The sequence below is a fragment of the Moschus berezovskii genome, chromosome 16, assembly GCF_049115385.1.
Source record: "Moschus berezovskii isolate FMDL1 chromosome 16, NW_MosBer_1.0, whole genome shotgun sequence".
NCBI classification, from domain to species: domain Eukaryota; kingdom Metazoa; phylum Chordata; class Mammalia; order Artiodactyla; family Moschidae; genus Moschus; species Moschus berezovskii.
This window is the reverse complement of record NC_142475.1, coordinates 13721534-13745678: the sequence shown is the minus strand read 5'-3', so window position 1 is coordinate 13745678 and position 24145 is coordinate 13721534. Positions and strand designations below refer to the sequence as shown.

The 24145-nt window shown below is 52.4% G+C and overlaps 1 protein-coding gene across 1 annotated transcript; it reads left to right on the top strand.

Annotated features, from left to right (window-relative positions):
- Positions 1-446: 446 nt before the first annotated feature.
- Positions 447-17283, top strand: GDF6 (growth differentiation factor 6). Its single transcript, XM_055432496.2, has 2 exons — positions 447-903; positions 16086-17283. The coding sequence occupies exons 1-2, from the start codon at positions 480-482 to the stop codon at positions 17057-17059; spliced, it is 1398 nt and encodes a 465-aa protein (XP_055288471.1). The 5' UTR covers positions 447-479; the 3' UTR covers positions 17060-17283.
- Positions 17284-24145: the final 6862 nt, after the last annotated feature.

The following is a 24145-nucleotide window of genomic DNA, read 5'->3' as shown; positions in this document are numbered from 1 at the left end:
AGGACGGCCGGGAGCCCGCGCAGCGCGGCGCGGCGGTGGCACCGAGCTTCGAGCAGAGCTGGCGGCGCGCTGGCGCTGCGGAGCACCCTGGCTTCCTAGCCGCCGAGCGGCCTCGCGCGCCTACTCCCGCCCGCCGCGCCGGGCCCCGCGCCGCGCGCGCCGCCCGGCAACCCCGCGCGCGTCCCGCGGGGGCGCTGCGGGCCCCTCCAGGCCACCCCGGCCCGCGGCGGCCCCTCTCCCCCACACCTCCTGCCCGCACCACCCGGCCTCTCCTCCCACCCTCCCCTCCTCCCCTCCGTCCGCTCCCCTCCCCTCCCGGCGAGGGGCGGGAGGGGGCGTGGCGGGGCCGGGATTTGTGTGGCTGGGACCCGGCTCCTCGCACTCCGAGTCCGCCGGAGGAGCCGGGCCCCGGCCGCTGTCCAGCCGCTCCGTGCCGCCCCTCGCGCCCGGTGCCGCCGCCTCTCGGGGAGACGCTCGCCATGGATACCTCCAGGGTCCTGCTCTCGGCCGTCTTCCTCATCAGTTTCCTGTGGGATCTGCCGGGTTTCCAGCAAGCTTCCATCTCTTCCTCCTCGTCGTCCGCCGAGCTGGGCTCCGCCAAGGGAATGCGAAGCCGCAAGGAAGGAAAGATGCCGCGGGCTCCGAGAGAGAATGCCACGGCCCGGGAGCCCCTGGATCGCCAGGAGCCCCAGCCGAGGCCGCAGGGGGAGCCCCAGCGGCGGCCGCCACAGCAGCTTGAGGTTCGGGAGCCTCCCGGCAGGGGCCCGCGCGTGGTGCCCCACGAGTACATGCTGTCAATCTACAGGACTTACTCCATCGCCGAGAAGCTGGGCATCAATGCCAGCTTTTTCCAGTCTTCCAAGTCGGCTAATACGATCACTAGCTTTGTAGACAGGGGACTAGGTAAGTGGCAAAGAGGACGCCCAAACTCCTTTCTCCCTGGAGGTCAGCCGCCAGGGCTCAGCTCCGGCGCTGGCAGGAGGCTGCATCTGTGAATTCGCCTTTCCGCTCTGGATACCTCCTCCTTTTCTTTTCTTAAATTGCTTTTTCTCAAGCCCAAGTACGTTTCCGAACGCGGCTGCAGATTTTATTCCAGTGTGCAATTCTCCCTGCCTCTCTTTCGTCTCTTTCTTTCTCCATTCCTTCCCTCTTCCCCTCGCCTTTTGCAGAAAGCAGCCTGGGGGCCGCACGTCTGGTGTCTGCTGGGGGAAGCGTGGAAGGCGGGAGGTGGCGGGTAGATGACCCGGGCTGGAGAGGGGTCGCGGCGGGCACTGATGAAATGAAACCCGCGGCGAGGGATCCCAGATGGTACCGGGTGCGCGGTCCAAGGCCCGGAGCTGCGCGGTGGCGGACTGAGCGGCCCTGGGACCCGAGAGAGCGCTGGGAAGCCCCGAGCTCCCATCGGCTCCGGGAAAAGCCGGCAGAAGCGAGTGCCGCGGTCCGGAGCAGCGAGTCCGCGAGCAGCGGGTGGCAGTGCCCGGCCCAGCCGCTCCGCCGGTACCCGGCGCTGGGTGTGGGCATGGTCAGCCGCATAGGCGCCCCGCGCGCTCGGGGCCGCAACCCAGTCATTTCTGCAGAGGCAGCGGCAACAACTGGCTGAGAGAGCCGGGAGCAGAGGCAAGTGGGCTCAGTTTGGGTGTCTTTTTGGTACTTAGTCCACGTGGGTGCCTGGCTGTGCTCACCCACCTTTCTAGCCAACTCGCCTCTCTCTGCGCATCGACCCGGGGGCCCCGTCTTTGGGCCCTTCCGTGGGCTCGAGTGCATGTGTGGGTGTCTGCAGAAACTCCTGCGCCCCCTCCCTGCCACCCGCGCGTGTCTGCAGCGTGGCGAGTGCCTTGGAGAGAACCTCACGCTCCCCTGGTCCCAGAAATTGGGGAGGGGTCCGCAGGCGTCGGGCACTCAGCTCCTAAAGAGACAATAACGTGGAAGGAGATGGGATGAAGGGGGAAAAAGCAAAGGGAGGGCAAAGGGGAGGTAGGCGGCGAGGAGAAAGGAAGGACGCATCGGTCCACTCTGCCACCCGCCCAGACGTCGCTCCTCGGCTTCGATATACCTTCCCCGCCTCCCACTTCCAGGTCAGTGCAAGTGGGGTCGCCCAGGAACTGGCCAGCGCCGGGGTTCGGACCAAGAGGACCACCCGGCTGACCTGGGGACTCGCACGCCCTTGAAATTTACAGAGCAGGCCCCGAGCCCCCGGATCTTTCCAGGCTTCAGGCCCCAAGCCCCCTTCCTTGCCGCCGCCTTCCTGACTCGCATGGGTCCAGCCCACGAGGCGTTAGCGTCTGCAGCCGGAGGTCAGCGAGGTTCACGAGCTGCCGAAAGGTCTGGGCGGCAAATTAACGCCAGGTATTTTATGGTGATTTCAGGACTAGTAAAGCCACCTTGGCAAATACAAGTGGCTTCGTCGCAGCGTTGCATCAGGTCCCCGGCCTCCCTGCTGCCAGCGCAGCTCGCCCTGACCCCACTTCCAACCCTCGCCCTACCTCTGTTGTTTCTCTGCCTCCAGATCCTCTGTGTATCCTTCATCCTCTCTGACTCTCTAATCGATGACTTACCCCAGACTTCCCCAGTCTAGAGACTAAGGAAGAACAGAGGGGATTCCTCTAAAGGCCTTTCCCCAGGGGAAGTCCCGGAGTCCCAGGGTGGCCGGCGGTTGGGCGCGCCTTTTCTTCTCCCCCCGGGGAAGTGGCCAGAACCTCCGCCTTTTCTTCTCCCCCCGGGGAAGTGGCCAGAACAGACGCCCCCTAACTCGCAACCTGCGCCCCAAAAGTTTGGCACAGGACCAGGGGACCCTGAGGGCTGCTGGGTGGCGTCCACCGAAGCCTGCGGCGTCGGGGCAAGTGTGGGAGGTCTCTGGGGACTCCAGGTCGGGCGCAGACGCGGGCTCGCTTCACCCTGGCTTGCGCGGTTGCCTCTCCCCGGGCATCGCGCTGGGCGCCCCTGGGCGCCCGAGGTAGGAGGGGACTGGCTGCGCGCCCAGCCTGGGGGAGGCAGGGGGAGGCAGGGGGAGGGGGCTCTGTTCCCTAGCCAAGCTCTGCAGGCTAGCCGGACCGAGATCCAGACGTCCGGCTTCCACTCCCGAACGCGGTCCCCAGCCGGTGGAGACGCCGCGTGACCACCTGGCCCGCCGCGTCCAAGGCGCGGTCTCCCCCGAGCCCTCAGGTTCCCAGAAAACGGGAAGAAAGGCAGTTCGTTGAGCTGGAAGGCTGTGCGGCGGGGAGCACGCCGCGCGGGGGCGAAGGAGTGCGAAGCCGCGGGCTGGAGGGGGCGCACGGAGGAGGGGCCGCGCAGGGGAGGGGGTGCGTTGCAGGCCACAGCCCCAGCTTGATAAAGGGAAAGCCTCACTTTCCCTCTCACTGATTTTGATTTGATGTGTCACCGGCGGTGACCTCGGTCTGGACCTTCCGGGGCTTGCTTAGCATCGGGCCCCTGATTGGAGTGTTTCAACTCAGCGATCTAATTGAGGGTTCATGTCATAACACATCAAACGGTGTCTAGTCTCCCGTGATGGAAGGGACCCGCCAGCCGCGCATCCCGGGTTCCTGGCGAGGACTTCCGCCCCTCTCACGTGGGGACTCTCAAGCCGCGCCAAACCCGCGGGCCTCCCCTCCCCCAGCTGGGGATGGCAGGGCAAGGAGCAAAGAGAAGCGGCCAACTGAGAGCCGCGCCGGCCGCGCTGAATTGGCGCCTTGCCTCGGGGATGTTTAAATCGCCGTCGAGTGTGGCAGGCTTGGCTTTGAGAAGCAGGGGTCCCTCAGGGGCAGAAGCAAAGACCACGTAAGGAATCCTGAAGCCCGCTGTTGAGGCCTAAACTACTTAACGTACAGTATTTCTAAAAATAATCTTCCTCACCTGGGGGCCCCGGAACCCCAAAAGTTACTACACCTAAAGCTTGCGTTTTAAGAATGGGAGCATGCGGATGAACTCTGCCCAGCGTGGGTGGATCCAGAGCGCTTTAGATCTGTGACCACTGCATGTTCCGTACCGACTCACTCCCTGCCCTCCTTCTCTCAACCCCCCATGAGGAGACTTGATTGTCCACCCTTTAAGTTTGCTCTCCGATATAACTGGGATATATTGACATGTTAAGTATTTACTGTGCACCGAATGCTGGGCTAACATCTGTTACATGAATTATTTCATTTAATTCTAACAACACCTCCCTCCCCCAGGAAGAAAGTGCTACAATCCCTGTTATACAGATGATTTTAAAGAAGGCAGAGAGATTAAGCACGTTGTTCAAGGTCACACAGCTAATGAGAGCTGAAGCATATAGCCAGTTCTGCATGCTTACCTCTGGCGCTATATGGATAGAGTAAGGCAAGAGGAGATTTCTAAAGGATGGTGGCAGGAAACAGAAGTAGGAAAAATTGACAGACTCCTTATCTCTGTAATCTCTCAAGATTCAGTTAGGAGTTGGAGTGAAACTTTGAATTCACAGGTCTAAAACTGAGATGCACCTTGCTTCCTCTTTGATCTCCCTGTAAAAGGCACAAACCACTTTATCCCTGACCTTTAATTTTTAAAGGTAATTTTCACATACCTGTATGTGAGTGAAAGTCACTCAGTCGTGTCCAACTCTTTGTGATCCCATGGACTATACAGTCCACGGACTTCTCCAGCCTGGAATACTGGAGTGGGTAGCCATTCCCTTCTCCAAGGAATCTTTCCAATCCAGGGATCGAACCCAGGTCTCCTGCGCTGTGGGTGGATTCTTTTCCAGCTGAGCCACCAGGGAAGCCTTGACCTTTAAGAATGCCTCCAAATTGTGCTTTCAAGATGATATTGGGTCCACAGAGATGGGAAAGTGTGTGCATGTGTGTGTTGGCACAGTGATAGGATCAGGATGGACCAGGTTGGATATACAGACATTGCAGTTAGCTCATGATAGAACTCATTAAAAGACCACAAGTACAGGAGGCTTGGATCCCTAACCCCGGGGCCTGGGAAAGGCAGACTGTGAGAACTGTGAATTCAATATGGCTGCAAGATAGAGGGTGAGGGAGAGCGAGGCAAAACTCGGGCTTTAATTTACGCAGTGAGAAGCACCACTGTTAATTCCAACAAGGGACCAAAAAAAAAAAAAAAAAGCCTCTTAAGGATGAAGAAAACAAAATGAACCTAAGAACCCTGCTGTGAGTTAGGTTTCTAGATAATTTTGAAATAAGAATACTCTTTAAGTTTTTTTTTTTTTGGTTGTTGTTACAATGGCACTCTCAGAAAGGAGGCAGTAGGGAACAGATAAAAACCAACCAACCAAACAAACCAAAAAAAAAAAAAACACCGCGATCTGAACATCCTTGAAGAACTTGACACCCTGGAAATGAACCTCGGGAGAGTTTGCCCGGGATCGCTGGCTTCTAGGTTTACCTTCTGGGTCGCGATTGCCAGGGGGCAGGGCAGGACAGTTGTGGGGATAGTCTGGCGGCGGGAAGCACTTGTAAGAGCGGCATCGTTCCCTCCTGATTGAAGTGAGTCTGGCGCGGTATGTTTATGCAAAACAGCGAGTTTCTGGGCGGACCTGAGCCGCAGAGTGGTGCAATCAACGCAGCCGGGCTTTTGCCCGAACCCTGTTGTCGTTGGCAAACGGAAAATGAAATATAAGCAGGGAAGTATTTTAATGGGGATGGAGGGAATTCACAACTGTTAATTATTTGGTGACCTTGTATTCGATTTGTTTGAGTCCCTTATAAAAACACTAATGCAGACCAGACGGCCAAGTGAGGAAGCCGGCAGAAGGTTCCAATCTAGGCTTTATTTCCCCGGAAAGAGGGAACAGCCTTGGGAAAGGACTGCTGAGCGTTCAAGTGCGTGCGGGTGAGGACGCGCCCCCGTGAGCCCCGCGCAGCGTTTGCGAAGCCCAGGTTCAGGATCCCGCTCAAGTCCAGTGAAGGGGCAGGTCCTGGAACTAACCCCGGGGGTAAGGGAAGGAAGCCTGAAACCAGAAGTTTGTTCTGCCCGTCTGGATAGGATGACTAAAACCTTTTTCAGGCCATAAACCTAACCCTTGGCCACGAGCTCGCTGTTAAACAGCAGTTATTGTCACTCCCATCCCTAAGGCCTTAAGGGCCTCCTTACAAATGCCGCTTTAGCAAGAGGCTAAGAACGCCTAGTGTCTTCTACAGAGAGAGGGCAAGCATCGCCAGAATTCTGGGCCGGGCTTCCTCAGCAGGAGAGACTAATCAGAGAAGGACACTGTGCTTTTTCCTGGCGAGGGAGGTTCTGGGGCTCCGGGAGCTGGCGAGTTGCGGGGGGAGGGGGGAGGCAGGGCGGGGAGGGGATCGAAAAACGTGCACCAACGTCCCTGTCGTTTCTGCACATTAAAAAAAAAAAAAAAAATTCCCTAAGCTACAACCCACGACAGGCCTTGGGAATCCCTTCCCGCGCAAACTGAATCAAGACATGAAAGCTTCCCTTTCCGACCAGAGTGAACGTGGGGACCGCAGAGCGCTGGACTGATGAGCGCTCTATTACAGGCCGCTTTTTTCTCCCAGCTGGAGCTCTGGGGTTCTGGCCGCACACCTCGGGGAAACTGGTGACTTCTTCCTGGGGGCGGCGTGGTCGGACAAGGAGAAGGCCACTGAGCAGACAGGTGGGGGAAAGATGTAGTAGGGCGGAAAGAAAATTTTTGTTTCCTGCCAGGACTTCTGCTTGCATCCAACGACCCAGAGCATATCAACAATAATCCCTGGGAGCCTTTAAATGCAGAGGAGGACTCTAGTTTTAGAACTCTGCAGGTATGGAATACCCCTGGTTAAACAATGCTCTCTGGATCTGGGAAGGGGTCCGAGTCGAGGCCGCGAGGGGTGGCGAGCAGGAATGCGGATTCACAGCGCCATTTCCTTGCTTGGTACCTACCACCTCCCTCAACCCCATTGCCATCACCCCCACCCCACCCCCGCGCCCTTAAAGCCTGGCTGTTTATTTTTAAGCTCAGTGTCGGTTTAACGGTGTCTCTTGTTTGGTGGTGGTGGTGGTGGTGGTTCAGTAGCTAAGTCGTGTCCGACTCTTGCGACTCTATGGGCTAGAAAGCCTGCCAGGCTCCTCTGTCCATGGGATTCTCCAAGCAAGAATACTGCAGTGGGTGCCATGTCCTTCTCCAGTCTCTTGTTTACAGGGATCAGATAGGTCCTCGTCGGCATCATGGGTTCCAGGGAGGCTGCTGCCTGCCCTCCAGGACAGTCCATTAGCGCTGATGGGGCCCCAGGGTTGGGTCCGCTGGGGATGAGCTGCTGCAGGCTCTGGGAACCGGCGGGCGGCGCCGACCGGTGTTCGCGGGGAGGCGCGCGCTGCGCGGCCCATGGCTGGGGCGCCTTGGGGCCTGGCAGGGTTTAGGGACCCGGTAGTGGGCGTGCGTGCAGGGGAGGAGAGGACGGTCTGACGGCTGGAGCAGAGCGGAAAGCAGGAGCGGTGGCAGCGCGGAGAATTAATTTTGGGGTCGATCGGGGATGGTTTACTCATACCCCTTCTCCCCCTAAATAACCTCTGACCCGAAGAGAATCCGTGCGCCTGTTTTGCAAATCTGGCTTCCTGGCAACTTGGTCCAGTCGCGATCCCACTTTTCAGCCGACCGCTGCTCCCATGCCCAGTAGCAGTGGGGGCGGTGGTTGGGGGAAGCGGGGGCGGGGGGCAGTGGGGGACGAAGGATGCTAGACTATGGGTCATAGCTGCCACCAGAAATCTCATTTATGCTAGCGCGTTATTTCGGGACTCAGCCCGAGGTGAACGCAGTGGAGCTAAGTTGCCACGATGCCGGCCTCAGGAGGAGTGTCCGGGCCAGCACTTGAAGGAACACTCATCACTGAAGTTTCTCCTGCTTAGGAACTCCCCCATCCCGCCCCCACCCCGGCGTTGACCGTCCAATATCCTGCACATAATCATAGGCCAGTTTGAGCCTGTCTTTCCACCTGCAACTTCAGGACTGGTCATGGCGGGGAAACAACGCAAAATGGGAACCTTTTCTTCTGCTTTGAATCTCCAAGCCCTCAAATCCAAAGGCCGCGATCATGTTCCAGCCCAAAGGGCAGTTTCAGGGCTGAAATGCAGCTCCCCTGGGCTCTCAGGTGACCCTATACAGGTCGACATATCAGGTGGGGCGACCTTGGGCAAAGCAACCAGGTATGGACCCTGCTCCGAGGGTACAGGAGACAGCAGTGACTGCAGGTGATGCTGCAGCTGAGGACAGCGAGCACAGGCTGCTTAGCGGCAGAGGGAAGGTACAGAGAAGGTCGACGTGTGGGGTGCTTCCGAGCTCCTGTTTGGATTTCAGCTGTGGTGCTGTCAAATTAAGATCTGAGCCACTGTGGTCAAGAGCCCAGGATAGGATGTCAGTGAAGAGAGAAGGCTGGTGAAGTGTTCTTCATCTGGGCTTTGCATCTCTGGCTCATGAGTCCCTGAGGCCAGGAGAGTTTGCACCATGTGCATGGAAACTGCTTTATAAATGAATCTGTTTCATCCTGAGAGACAAAGGAGTCTCTTCGAAGTACCTCCGGACTCCTGCTTCGAAGTACCTCCTTTACCTCAGGTAAAGGGCTGGCATGTCTCCTTCCAGAAACCTGCTGAAAGCTCCCTGGGAGAGTGAAGTTGTTCCCAGCTGGGTGGAAATCGGGGTTCCCCTTTGCTCCCCCCCACCCAACCTCACTGGTTTGCCACAGGCTGAGTGAAAACTTGCTGTGGGAACATTGAGGTTTCTCTTCCGGATAGAGGCTGGCCACCAGACTCATTCTTTGTGGTTCCCAAGGCCCTGGCTAGACCCAGGGAGAGGGGGCAGGGACGTGCTGAGGCTTTGGGAAGAGGGTGGAAAAGTTCTCTGTGGAGGATTTCCTGGAGCCTTTCTGGTCTTTAAAAGGCAGAAAGAAGCTAAGAAATTCAGGGCAAGCTATTGGGGAAAACACTGGGGAAGCCAACAGACCCAAAGCGAAGGCTCGTTGAGTGAGTGTGTGGTGAGGAGGCGCTGGCCCAGGGGAGCTTCTGTGGGACTGTAATGCCACGGCCTCCTCGCACTGAAGCCCAAGGTGTCATTCATGGCTATGACCCCTTCTCCTCCAAGCTGCCTGATGAAGCTAGGGAACACCTCTCCTGTACCCTAGATTGGCTCTGTGGACAGTCTGTGCCCACAAAGGTGCCAGTGGGAGAGTGGGAGGTGAGGGGCAAGGAGGCCAGCCAGTAAGGCTCTCAGGGGTGTGGTAGATTTGTATCCTGCTACCTGCTACCTGCAGAGGAGGGCCCTGTCCTTGATGAGGTTCTGGCTGGAGGCTGGTCATTCACTTGGCATTGTGGGAGGACCCAGAGCAGTGGATAAAGCCTAGGGACTGAGATGGAGCAAGGTGATGGGGGTGAAGCTGAAGCCCTTATGGGCCTGACCCTTCGCTGGAAGCCCTTGTTTCTTTCTTGACCCCTCTGCCCAGCATCTCCCCTCCACTCACTTCTGAAAATCTTGTGGAGAGAACTGGACTGCATCTCAAAGAAGGCCAAGAGGAGTCCAGGTGAGTCTTCCCCCCAGGACCCCTTACCTGGCCATAGGTAGTTATAGTAATATTGGCTGCATTCGTTGGGTGCTTCTGTCTGTCATGCACAGCCAGCTCTGGTTGCCTCCACTCTGACCTTTACAATGACTCTGCAAAGTTGAGGGGGGGTGTCATTTTCCTGCTTTACAGATGAGGCGTATGATGCTGGGAGAGCTTATGTGATTCAGTCCATCCAAGATCATCCAACCAATAAGTTACAGGTCAGGATTCCAATCGTGGCTCAGACTAGACTCCTATGCTCTTTCCATGTCGTCAGTAGTAACTAACGGGTACACATATCCTCGGACGTCTTTCTTACTCTATCTCATTTGCCAGCCTTCCACCAGTGACTGTTCTCATTTTGAGAAAGTTGTTTCCATCTAAGTTCTATTTCAAAAGTCCAGTTGTTGGCATCCCTTCAGTTCTGTTGATTAGGAAGTGATTGACACTTGGAGATCGGGGATGGATGTCCTCCCCACAGTCACCAGCAGTGCAAAAGAGCTGGAGCATTCTCAGGGTCTCTACCAGACACACAGGTCAGCGGCTGGGAAGTCCAGAGTGGTGGCACTGATATTGGAGCCAGACTGCCTCATCGACCTCTATCTTGGACAAGTGACACTTGAGCCCTCTGTGTTTTAGTTTTCTGAATCATGACATAATAATGATATTTTTTCTTTTTTTGAAGAAAATGACTTAGGCCGTTTTGAAACTTAAATGACTTATTATAAGTCTAGAATTTAGATCATGCCCAGCACATAGTGGGCTTCCCAGATGGCGCTAGTAGTAAAGAACCTGTCTGCCAATGCAGGAGACATGAGACATGTGTTCGATCCCTGGGTCATGAAGATAGATCCCTTGGAGAAGGGAATGGTAACCTACTCCAGTATTCTTGTCTGGAGAATCCCATGGACAGAGGGGCCTGGTGGGCTACAGTTTGTAGGGTCGCAAAGAGTCAGACATGACTGAAGTGACTTAGTATGCACACAGTGAGTGCAAACAGCAGACTTCACTGTTAGGATTATGCTGGAGGTGAGCAAAAGCATCCCGGGTGAATTGTGCGGGTGGCCTCATGAATCAGTGGGACTGCTCAGCAAGGTCAGCAGTTTGCAAGGCTCAGATCTTAGTGGAGGTGGGACTCAGGACAAGAGTGTGATTGTGTGTGGGGCGGGGGATGACCAGGAGATCACTGTCCCAGGAGAGGGTAATAGTTGGAGCAGAAATTACTCAGAGACCTTCATAGCCCAGCGGAGAGAGGACCGAAGGCTCCCTTTTACTCACCCAGTACACTTGGCTCTATTTCCAACTTGTGGACTTGGGCAACCTCAGGGCATCGTCAGGGCTGAGTGACCTGGGAAGAAGAGGCTCCAAGCCAGCTTTGAGTTCCCTGCTTGAAGGTCTTCTCATTTCTAGTAAAGGGGGAGGGGGGGAAGGAATTCCTGGCGGACGGACCCCAGCGCCCTTTGTGTTGGCGTCTCTGTGATGGATGCGGGTCTCACGGCCTCCCTGTCTGCCCGGCGGCCCAATCAGAACCCTGGGAGAGGGGCGTGGCTCCGGTCCCAGGGCTTCGGTCCGCATCAGGACGTTCTGATCGTGTCCCCCTTCCGAGTTGCAAGACCCTGGGCGAGGGATGACTCCTCGTGGAGACCGCTCTCTCACCTATCAAAGAGTGAGTGCGTAGCAGTTAGAAAGGGCCTGGCACGCTGTCGCTGAGGATTCACGCACGGCACCGAGGCCACCAAACCCCGAGCACGTGCCCGGCACAGAGGCGCTCCCGGGAGCGTTCAGGGATGCTTTTGAAGGGGTGTGTTGGGGGAGGGAAGGCTGAGCAGCTAAGACCCCCGGAGTCTCCTTGGTGAAGACAGGCGATTATCCTCCCCGCTCCGTCCCCACCTAGCGGACTAGGGGTGGGAGACCCCGCTGTCATCGCGGCTTTCTGGGCCGCAGCCCATCGCCGGAGGACAGGCGGCCGGCCGAGCGGTGGGCGGCCGGCGGAGGCGGTTGGGGCCCGCTGGTGGCCGCTTAGGTCACTGCGGATTTAGAGGACGCGAGCGGGACGCGCTAGTTGGCAGCGTCCTGGAGCCCAGGGGCTGGGCGCGAAGGGCCCTGGGGGGCGAGCTGGAGCTGCGGGGCGCCCTCGGGGCCCCGCAGACTGACTCACGATGCAACCAGGACTCTCACGAGGGACCTCAAGTTGCGGACATGAGGCAAGACGTCCTGGGGAAACGCAGTGCGGGCCGGGCCCTTTCCGCCCCAAACCAAAGGATGTTTGGGGTTTTCGGAGGCGGTCTGCAGGCTGGCGCGCGCTAGAGCCGTCCGCAGCTCAATTAGTGCGGGAGGGCGGGGAAGGCTGCCCTACGCCGCTCTCCTGGGTATCCTGACTTAAGGCGCCCTCGGGTATCCTTTTTCTGATATTTGCTTCTTGGGCATCCCTGGTGGCTCAGATGGTAAAGAATCTTTCTGCAATGCAGGAGACCCGAGTTCTATCCCTGGGTCAAGAAGATCCCCTGGAGAAGGAAAGGGCGACCCACTCCGGTGTTCTTGCCTGGAGAATCCCATGGACAGAGGAGCCTGGCCAGGCGACAGTCCATGGGGTCGCAAAGAGCTGGACACGACTGAGCAACTACACTCCAGTGGCGGGAGAGGAGGCTTGTGGGCGGGAGTGTGAAGGGCTGGCTTTCTACCCATAGATAGCCAGGACAGCAGGAGCCAGGCCCTGTGACGCCAGCATCGTCAGGCAAAGTGTCTGCAGGGTCACAGTGGATGGTGTGTGCACTCCCCAAGCTGGAAGCCTCCTCTGGGGCTCTTTCTGTGATGCATGCCTCCAGAGCAGGTCCAGACAGGTGGAGAATGTGGTCTGCAGGGGAGCTTCACAGAGCAGCCACGGATGGTGGATTAGAAGTTCTGGACACATGTGGCTGTAAGAGTTAAAAAAAATGGGGGTGTCTGTGGGGGCAGGAGGAGCAGGGAGCAATAGGAACTTGGTTCTGGGGAGTGCTGCCTTAGCTCCTGCCCCGGCCCTGCGTTTTATCCCCATGCGGCCCTCCCCACCTGGTGGGGCATCTGAAGAGCCCAGGGGGTGGGCTCATCTAGATGTGTGGTTCCTACAGTAGGGACCCAACCAGCATCACATGGGAACTGAGGAAAATGCAAATTCTGGGTCCCATCTCAAACCTCTGGGGCCCAAGAGAGTGTGCTTTTCTAACAGGCTCCAGGGGAAAGCTGATGATGTGTTTTTAGGGACCACTGCAGGTTCAGTGGCTGGGAGAGCTATTCACACTGCTCTGCTCTGGTACCTGAGCCACCGCATTTCGCTCACATGGCCCTGAGCCCTCTTCCAGGCCCTGGTCAGCTTCTCCTCTGGGTCTGTCCTCCTGGGGGTGTCGACTGCCCAGTGTGTGCACCTGTAGCTGGGGAAGTGTGCACCTGTGGCAAGTGTGTCCATGCAGGCGAGGCCCCCAAACTGGGACGGAGCTGGTATGGGAAGAAAAGAGAGCAGGATACAGGTGGGAGCCCCCATTTGTATTCTTTCTCCTAGTTCTGGAAAGGGTGGGGAAGCAGGCTGATCTCGCTAGAAAAATCATGTGAATCCCAAGGCTGCAGAATCAGTGGAAACCTCTTTTTACAGAGTTTTTCTCTGTTTTGACCCCTCTTGAGGATTAGAAAAACATGACTCAGCTGTGTAGACTAAGCATTTATTAGTTCACACTTTTACTTTCTTTAACTTAAAAAACATTTTTTTTTTACAATATTGTGTTGATTTCTGCCATACACCAATGCAGGCAGGGAGGGGATTAAGTATAATTATGACTGATTTGCATTGTTGTATGGCAGTCCATGCTTTTGAAAAAGGAATGAAAACAAAAGCAGGCTGATTTCTCTGTGTTGCATGAGAGAAAACTAAATAAATAATCTTTTACACCTGCCTCTTCTTCCCTTATACCTCTCCAACCAGCGACAAATTGTCTCAAAAGCAGAGATGGAAATGTAAGAGATGGAAATGATTTCCTATAGGATCCCAGGTTTGATTCCTACCAAGCCCTGAAAATACAGTTTGGACTGTATGCTTCATCACTTATACCCTGGCCACTCCCAGTTGCCTTGGCTCCAGGACCTGGACTCTAATGGATAGGCAATGGGAGCCATGGGCTGCTGCTGCTACTGCTAAGTTGCTTCAGTCGTGTCCTACTGTGAGACCCCAAAGACATCAGCCCACCAGACTCCTCTGTCCCTGGGATTCTCCAGGCAAGAATACTGGAGTGGGATGCTATTTTCTTCTCCAATGCATGCATGCATGCATGATAAGTCGTTTCAGTCGTGTCCAACTCTGTGCGACCCTATGGACAGCAGCCCACCAGGCTCCTCCACCAACAGGATTCTCTAGGCAAGAATACTGGAGTGGGTTGCCATTTCCTTCTCCAGGGAGCCATGGGGCTTACCGGCTAAATGCTCCAACTCTGGAATTAAAGGGACCTAGGTTTGAGTCTGAATACCACCACTTATTAGTTGTCAGACTTGGATAATTTTTCCAAGCCTTGGTTTTCCCATCTGTAAAATGGGAACAATATGAGTACTTACCTTGCAGGACTGATCTGTGTTTGTGGATAAAGTAAGGATGAAAAATATGTCAGCCCTCAAGACATCGAGCTGGTGCAGCAAGAACCTTAGGTTTGTCCCTCTTATCACCTCCTTAGTTTGGGGAGAGAGAAATTTGAGAGACAGGAAGGGGAAGCCTCAGGCAATAATAGGTCCAGAGATCTGGGTGGCGGTTGAATGTTGTCAGACACAGGTTTCTTTAAAGGAGAAGAAAGTGTGCTGAATTCCCACTGATTTTAATGTGACCCTGGTCGGTTTGAAGGTCTTGGCTCCCATAAATCAAGTGCCTCCAGCGGCTTTTCCCTTTTCACCTCTCTAACCCTTCCCACAGCTCCATCTCAGGTCCGGACTTGCAGGACAGAGTGAGGCGGCCGGCCGCCCAGCGGTCAGCCTGGAGTGGGGACTGGGTGTGGCAGAGGCTCCAGATCCAGTGCCCTGGGGCTCCATCTGGACAGGCATCGAGGGCCGGACCCCAGGACCCGGTGACACTTTTACTATTGAAGTCTACCCCAACTTTACTAGCTTCTGGGGCAAGCTGGGGGCTTTGGGGATTTTTGTATTTGCTGGGTTGTAAATATTTTATGAGAAGGCAGCCCAGGAAAATCTGGTTAGCTTTCCGCCTTGCACACTGAAGTGGGATTGGCTTCATGCACAGATGTGTCAAAAAAGAAGTCCAGTTTTGCCTGGGTCCCAGGAATTCACCCTGAATTTTAAAACCCTGTTACTGTTCCTCCTCCAGGTGCCCCCGTTTTTTTCTCTCAGTGGTAACCACAAATTTTATCTTCAGGATTAGTTGCAAAGCAAGACGATCTCAGATTGGATAGGTGGAGGAGGGGGAAATGTCATTCTCTGTGTGTATGCATTGCTTAGGTTCTTCTCCTTGCTGATGTATTTATTTCTCATTGGCTGCAGGATCCTCTCAATGGATAGATGCCTGGAGTTAGTGTTCATTCATTTGCACCCTTGCAGACTTTGGAAACCCTTCTTGCTCTTTTGTTTCTTAAGTGACTGATGAATTTAAAAAAGAAAGAAATTGCCTTGCAGCTTTGCATTCTGTGAACTTCCTACTGGGCCTAAAGGTTTCAGCAAACCTGTCTGCTGGGCAGCACCTTCCACCGTTCCACCAGACCCCTACGTTTCAACTTGGGCTGTCCCTTCAAATCAACTTGGAGCTTTTTTTTTTTTTAAAGCAAAGCTAAGAAAGCCCAACAAAACTCCAATACCCAGGCCCTGTCCTCAGATATTGATCCAGTTGGCTGAAGCATGCTCTGTTGCTGTCATTTTAAAACTCTCTAGGTAGTTATAAAGGGCAGCCAAGAAGTTGCCCACTTACTGACTGGCGTGTACCCTAGGTCAGACAGGCCTGTAGACACTGCGGTGAGCAAGACTGGCCAGCACAGGGGGCTCGCTCCTATGGGCTGTTGGAGGTGGGGCATGGCTGTTGCTGGGAAAGGCAGACCACTAAGGAGACGAATACAAACGAGGTCCGTGTAGATCGTGCTAAGTGCCGGGAAGGTAATACACCAGGGTCCCCTGATAGTGACCGAGGGAGTCTGCTTTAGATCAGGGTGGTCGAAGATGGCCCTTTCGGAAGAAGTGACGTTTGGACTGAGACGGGAATGATGAGAACGAGCCAGCCGAGCGGAGGTGCAGAGGTATCGCGGCCACAAAGGGCGCATTAGTGGTTACGCAGGCTCCTGGGGGTGTGTGGAGGGGGGAAACCCGGGAGGCCGCTGCGGCCGCCTCCTCCACCGACTTCAGCGCAGGGTGTCCCGCGCTCATGGGGACGAGGGGGCCACCCTGGTGCGCCTTCCTTTTTGCCGCGCTCCGCCGGGGCGGGGAGCCGGGGTGGTCAACCCTCCGGGCGGGCGCCCCGGGACCCCTACCGACCTGCCCCGGCTCCCTCCCAGGGGCGGCCGCAGAGCTCTGGGCTGATGTCCCTCTTAAGTGAAACTGACTGTAATTATTATTATTATTATCTCGCAGACGATCTCTCGCACACTCCTCTCCGGAGACAGAAGTATTTGTTTGATGTGTCCACGCTCTCAGACAAAGAAGAGCTGGTGGGCGCGGAGCTGCGGCTGTTTCGCCAGGCGCCCGCTGCGCCCTGGGGGCCGCCGGCCGGCCCGCTCCGCTTGCAGCTCTTCGCCTGCCAGTCGCCCCTGCTGCTGGAAGCGCGGAGCCTGGACCCGCAGGGGGCGCCCCGGCCCGGCTGGGAAGTCTTCGACGTGTGGCGGGGCCTGCGCCCCCAGCCCTGGAAGCAGCTGTGCTTGGAGCTTCGGGCCGCGTGGGGCGGCGAGCCGGGTGCCGGGGAGGCCGAGGCGCGCGCGCCGGGGCCCCAGCAGCCGCCGCCCCCGGACCTGCGGAGTCTGGGCTTCGGCCGGAGGGTGCGGACCCCCCAGGAGCGCGCCTTGCTCGTCGTGTTCTCCAGGTCCCAGCGCAAGACCCTGTTCGCCGAGATGCGCGAGCAGCTGGGCTCGGCCACCGAGGTGGTCGGCCCCGGCGCGGGCGCCGAGGGGTCGGGGCCGCCGCCGCCGCCGTCGGGCACCCCGGACGCCGGGCCCTGGCCGCCCTCGGCCGGCCGGCGGCGGCGGCGCACGGCCTTCGCCAGCCGCCACGGCAAGCGGCACGGCAAGAAGTCGAGGCTGCGCTGCAGCAAGAAGCCCCTCCACGTGAACTTCAAGGAGCTGGGCTGGGACGACTGGATTATCGCGCCCCTGGAGTACGAGGCCTACCACTGCGAGGGCGTGTGCGACTTCCCGCTGCGCTCGCACCTGGAGCCCACCAACCACGCCATCATCCAGACGCTGATGAACTCCATGGACCCCGGCTCCACCCCGCCCAGCTGCTGCGTGCCCACCAAATTGACTCCCATCAGCATCTTGTACATCGACGCGGGCAATAACGTGGTCTACAAGCAGTACGAGGACATGGTGGTGGAGTCGTGCGGCTGCAGGTAGCGGCGCCTTCCTGCCGCCTCGGCCCGGGATGGCCCGGGGGGAGGTCCGACCGCGGAGAGGCGGAGGGGAGCTGGCCCCCGACGAGGCGGAGAGCGGGGCCGCAGCCTGGACTTTTTTCTGCCGGTGGGAGACCAGGGAGTTCTGCCTTCCCAGAACCTTCCACCTGCCTGCCCAGAGGGAGAGACGGAATTTCACACCTTGCCCGGGGGGACCATCCTGGAAAAACCAGCCAAGGAGGATTTCTTCAGTTGTGTGTGTGTGTGTGTGTGGTTTTTTTTTTTTTTTTTTTTGGTTGTTATTAGTGTGGGTTTGGGTTTCCTCGTGTGTCTCAACAGATGGAAATCTGGGAGGTGGGGGTAGGGGAGACGCGTACCTATTTCTCAACTGCTCCAAGGATGGGGCGGGAGGAATTAACAGTTTAAGAAGGGAACCTGTGGGAGGAAGACTCACCTTCGACCACATCTCGGTCAGATTGTTTTCTACTTGTGTAAAGGAGGTGGGTCTTTCTGGCCCCGTTCCGTGACCCCCGACCCCGCGCCCCTGCAGAAAGTGTTAAGATAGAGATATTACAAAGTCAGAAGGGGTCCTGCCTTTGGAAGAGCTTTGCAAGACAAGAGGCGGATCCAAGCGGGCCTTTGCCTCTTGCTTGTATACCCAGCTCTGCCCCGGCCTCATCGGGTCTAGAGAAGTGGCAACCTGCATCTCACTCCAGGGGGCTCAGGTCACCGCCTTCACTGGCTTTTTCTGGGGGAAAGGGGAGCTGGTATGGATGGAATGACAAGAATGAGTCCAAATGGAACCCCCTGAAGGATAATGAGAAACCACAAGACCAGCCTCTGACACACCGAGGTGCCTTCGCCCAGGCTGGAGGTAACCTATGGAAAAGCCCTTCACCATGTCTCTTTCTCAGTGGTTTCTTTAGGCAGAATTTGCCAAAATTCAGGCATCCCCTTTGAAGGGGAAGGTGATTTCCCATTTAAACAAACAACAACAAAAACAATGGGCAGAACTGGGGAACTTAGAACTAAAGTAAGAGATGCAGAGGTTAGAAAAGTGACCCAAGAAGAAGAGTGAAGTCCGGAGGGGAGGTGATTGCCCCCTCCCTCCCCAAGGATGCGGATGGAGGGGCAGGCGCAGGAGCTGGGAGGAGAGGGATGAAATGAGGCACAAGTCCTTGTCTTCGAAGTTTCTTTGGAATCTCTCTTCCCTCCCCTCTCTCTGACATTCCTGAAAGATTACCAGCCAGCAATAGCCCAGGGCTCCCCAAAAAGAATTGTTTCAGATTGTAATTACCAGTTAGGCAATGTTTTTAAAACTTAGTAATGAGAAACTGTGAAAAGAGCAAAGTGTTACATTGAGCTTGGGGTGGGAGATGGGGAATGGTGTGGTGAGGAAGAAGGCAAGGGTGGAATTCATCTTCTGGAAGCAAGAGCGAGCCCGGTGCAAGTTAAATACCCATCCTCAGGTTGCCAAAAGCATGAACTTTCCCCAGCCTGCACCAGTGTTATTTTCAAACATTGCCCATAAGTAGGCCCTTTGAAGAGTTAGCTTCCTTCTTGTCTTTGACCATGAAATGGTTTAAACAGGGAAACTTGTACCAACCATTACAAGACCTTTTTGTTCTTCCTAAGTGGTGTTGCTCTCTCTGGATCTAAACCTGTTGCTTGTTTGGTTCAGAGAACTACAAACTATCCAAGAAAGGGTGAGACTGATAATAAATGCTAATATAAAATGCTAAGTAAAAAAGAAAAAAAAAAGACTTGGCCAGGAGAAATAATTTAAAATGCACATTTGCTTTGGATGCACTGTTGTTCTGTTAAGGCTGTATATATTTGTTTATTTAAGGTGACTGAAAGTGCAAAGAGGAAATGGACAGCATGCAATTCATCTTAATGTACAAAATGTTATATGCACTCAAATGTTATAATTTCTAATATTTTTAAAGTTTATATTCGAGTTGTACAAAGTTAAGCATTCATCAGATATTTCATTCTTTCTTAATGCTATCATTTTCTTAAATATTATTACAAAATTTTAAGTCTGTCTAATGGAGAGTTTTTTTAAAACTGTCTACCTCACTATAATACAAGTATTTACGACACAAAAGTTACCAGAGGTCAATTAATATTCAAAACAGTTTTTACAGTACACTTTTCCTGGATGATACTCATTCTAATACTGTATTATTAAACTCATTTTTTCCCCTTAATAAATCTGCCTGGTTTATATGGATCTATTTAGAAAAATCATGTTCTCAAGGAATTACTGTCAATGGTATTTTGGTCCAGTATGGGACTGAATGTCTGAAAAGGTGTTGATGATTTTGAAATCCATCATTCAGAGCATTGCAGTTTCTCCTCACAACTCTTCCATAACTCTATTTTCATGAAGTTTTCATTCACTAGATTAAAGCCAAATCCTTGTCAACTGTTAGAACAATGTTCATGAGCCTGTAACTCATTCCAACATCTCCAAAGCCCAGATAGGAACTGGATTGTTTCTTAGTTTCTTTAATGTTGAAAAAAATTGTAAGCCAGCCAAGATGTCCATAATTACCACAAATATTATGGCATAGGGGTAGCAGAAGATATGAAATGCTCCTTGCTATAAATTAGGGAGCCTGTGTATAAGTGTAACTCTGCATGTTCACTTTGTGTCAGGCATGATACTGTCCATGGATTATCTCATTTAAACCCCTCAGAAACTCCATGAAGTAGGTGTTATTATAACCCCCATTTTGCAGATGAGGAAACTGAGGTGTGGCAAGTTTAAGTAACCTGGCTGTGGTAGTTAGGATTTAAACTTAGTTCTTTCAGATTCTAGAACCTGAAGAATTAACCGCTATACACTGAGATATCTATCTGCTCTCTAATTGGTCCTAAAAAGGGGGGATTTGCTGTTAGCCACTATTGTCGGGAATGACCAATTGGAGGAGAAGTTGCTGCTCCAGGGGCCACCAGCATTGTCTGAAGTTTTGGAATATGTGAATTATGACTGCTGAAATAAGGAACCTGAAAAATGGGTACGGATTGCAAAATCCTGGGAGTTCTCAGCTTGGGGCTCGCTTCTGCAAATGCATGGTTTAGGTCATTGCTGGGCTTCTGTAGCATCTCTGAAGTTTTCTGGAACTGCCTTGGGTGTGGTTTATGTGAATTTTGGTTATCAAAATACTGATTAATTTACAGATAGGTTATGTTTCAATAGACTGGTTTTAAGAGGGCTGTTAAGAATTGAGAAACATTTTCCTTTGGAAGCAACGTTGTTTGTGTTGCCAGGTCATCTTGCAAAAGTTTTATTTACCCTGATGGAAATTCTGCCCCCGCCACCCCATGGAAGTTTTTAACAAAGCAATTTTGACCAATGGGTTTTGGGCACCGACAATCACCTGAAAAAGCAAAAAGAAGCTCCTTCTCTTTCCTGGGTGGAGTCTCTTTTTGAAATAGTTGAAAATTCTTTGCATTTTTCCACCACTTTTTCTGTATCCCTCACCCAAGTCCCTCAACCTCCCAACTGCCTCAGGACTTCCAGCCCTGCCCCCTACTATGGTCCCAATCCAGAGATTTCCTTTCTCTGCACAGATATTTCCATTCCCAAAGTAGTTTTCCTCTCTTTCCTCTATCAGAAAATTTATTTCTCAGACTCAGATGTTAGAAGAAACAATCTGATTGAATTACATGAAGATGTTAATATGTCCAAGCTTCCTAAGCTTGGAGACATTTGCAGTTTAAGAAAAAGAATCTTGCTTAACTCAGATCTCTTGTGAGTGATGTGAAGTCAGCATAGGAGGACTCAACACAATTTTGAGCTAGGCACTAAGGACAAAAGGATGAATGAAGACACTTAGCAATGTGACATTTTTTGGTGTCCATTGGGGGACATCTTGTGCAATAAAGAGACTGTTTGCAGCCAACATTTAAAAAATTAATATCCAATGTATTAAAGCAAGCAGTTAATAACTTAGTTTTTCTAAAGCTCGTTAAGTTTAATGAATGTAGGCCCCATGAAGCTTTTTTTTTTTTGGCCTTGTTTTATTTCTATATTCTTAGCATACAGAATCGGAGAAGGCAATGGCAAGCCACTCCAGTACTCTTGCCTAGAAAATCGCATGGACAGAGGAGCCTGGTGGGCTGCAGTCCATGGGGTCGCTACTAGTCAGACACGACTGAGCGACTTCACTTTCACTTTTCACTTTCACACATTGGAGAAGGAAATGGCAACCCACTCCAGTGTTCTTGCCTGGAGAATCCCAGGGACGGCGGAGCCTGGTGGGCTGCCGTCTATGGGGTCACACAGAGTCGGACACGACTGAAGTGACTCAGCAGCAGCAGCAGCAGCATACAGAATAGTGCCCAACATATGGCATGTACTCAATAAATACATTGAATGAATATTTGCAGTACCAATTTTACTTATAAATCTATTAGTTTTAACAAGCATTTTCAAGGGAGCCTTTGATTTCTGTCTTTTCAACTGAAGTTGAGTGGACCAACTTCCCTTAATCAACCAATTCTGGTTACTAACCTAGTTAATAAACTTCTTTTAAATATCATACATTGCTTTTGTCAATTTAATATATTCATTTCCCCCTCAAGCCCTTCACATTTCCCTAACAGGCGAAAAAATCTTCCCATGTACTTAAACCACTCTGATGATCCTTAAGTTCTACTAAGTATTTCAATACCGCTTACACCATTTGATTTAACACTGGGTGGGAATCTAAAGTTAATTGCCCAGTTGACCATTTAAACTGACATCAGAAGGCTGTTGCTGCTACTGCTACTAAGTCACTTCAGTCATGTCCGACTCTGTGCGACCCCACAGATGGCAGCCCACCAGGCTCCACCATCCCTGGGATTCTCCAGGCAAGAACACTGGAGTGGGTTGCTATTTCCCTCTCCATTGTGTGAAAGTGAAAAGTGAAAGCGAAGTCGCTCAGTTGCATCTGACTAGTAGCGACCCCATGGACTGTAGCCCACCAGGCTCCCCTGTCCATGGGATTTTCTAGGCAAGAGTACTGGAGTGGCTTGCCATTGCCTTCTCCGCGGAAGGCTGTTAGATACCTTAATAAGCCACGTTTTCTTCAAACGTGCAAACATTTAAAATATCAAATAAATATAGGTTGTCTCAATGATTAAAAAACATTATTTTAGAACTTAATATAAAGTGTTAATAATTTAGATTCCAATTAATCTTTGTATTCTATTCCAAAGTTTCTCTGGGTTAAAAACACTAACCCGCTACTGACAAAGTATAGTTTCACAGGCAAGTGAAGAGACCATGTCAACAGACTGTGTGGTTTCTAATCTACCAGAGGTTCAGCTGAGGAAGGAGATGGATTCTTCTGAGAGGCCAGAATGCCAACTCCTTCTTAATAGTCACCATACCAACAGGAACTCCAAAGCCATGTCTTTTACGAATTGGTCTCTCCTGGGTTCAAGAGGGGCTGTTAACCCATCTTTTCTTCTAATTTGAGTAAACTGAATTCCATGCTCCCTATTAAGATTAAGGGTTTTTTTTTTTTTTTTTCCATTAATGAGCTGGATTTCACATTTATTCAATAACCTTAGGACATTTCCTTGTTTTCACCTTTGGCTTTAAAGTTACTGCCACTCTATTGAATTCTTCTGCTCTTCCATAATTTTTCCACCAGCTCTTCCAACTTTATCATCAAACTCTGGTAATCAGAACTCTGTCATCTTTTTCTGTATTTGTCCTGCCTGGAAAATCTACAACTCTTACAGTTATGAAAATGACATCTAATGGAAACTGCACATGCTCGTCCCTTGCCTGGTTCCATGGCTCACCATACAAAATTGCAGGAATGAGAACACATGCAGTTGAGGAGTTCACAGGAATATTATTATTGTTATGTTTACTATTATCTCCTTGGTTAATCATTACAGGAACTCTAATTACAATTGTTCTGCTTTGCAGATGAGTAAACTGAGGCTTAGAGAGTCTCAAGCAATTGCTGGGGAGAAGCGAAAATTTAATCTGATAGACTCCAGAGCATATTTGCATCTGCTCAGTCTTCCGGTGGTTATTTATTAAGTTCCCATAGTTTGGATGGCTCTGTTTGAGGCTCAGAGAAACGACAAATAGAGCTAGAGGTAAAGGAAGTTCCAAAATTGAGCTGAACTTTCCAAGACTTTGCAGACTCCTAAAGACAGACTGCTCTCTCTACCTAAGTTCTGCTTTTAATGGCTTATTTCCTTTTCAACACACACGTTCTCTGAAAGCTTTATCCTCCCTCCTCCAGGAAGAAACAGGCAGAGTAGGATCAGGAGTTGAGAAATGAGGAAAAGGGCAATATTTGCAGCCATGGGTTCTCTGTACCATTCAGATGTTCAGAATTACAAAGGGTGTAACGCTAACCCTTCCAAGAAAGTCCAAACTTATTAGTAATAAAATGTGTTTGATTTAAAAAGAAAGAATTTAATAAATACTTATTATATATTAGTGTCATCTGTGACTAGAGGCAGAATTCACCAGATGTAGCTGAGGATGATCACATGGATGGAAATTAGAACCTCTTGAGGCAACTTTGTTTTTGAAAATTCCTCTTTCAGTGATGATCCCTTTACCTCTGCTGGGAGTTCTTAAGCATGATCATTATTCAGAAGTAGGAATGTGAAAGCTAGTTAATATGTCTTTTCTTCTCAAAACAGCTAGGGAATCAACAGTACGTGCACAGGGAATTTTAAAACAAGTTTAACAGGGTTATTTACTTTTGACCTAAGCAATGACCAACTGGGATACATCCCTGATGCAGATTCGGCAGTCCACACTTCCAAGTTTGATCGCGTTTGCAACAGAGGGAATCTTCTGTCTCTCTACTGAAGGCCTAATGGTTTACTTGGGATTGCCGACTGACTTACACCAGCCAGTTTTTTTTTTTTTAATTTCTTGATTTGATTTCTACTTTGTTAGAATTCATTTGTAATTCCTAGGGAAATTATGTTCTCCAATTTGTCGGAAGGAAGGGACACTTGGATTGCCAAATATCTTTCCTCTTTGCCTTTGAAACTAATGCAATCATTTACGTGGAGGAATGCTTACCTGTCTAAGTTGCTGCTCTTAAAGTCT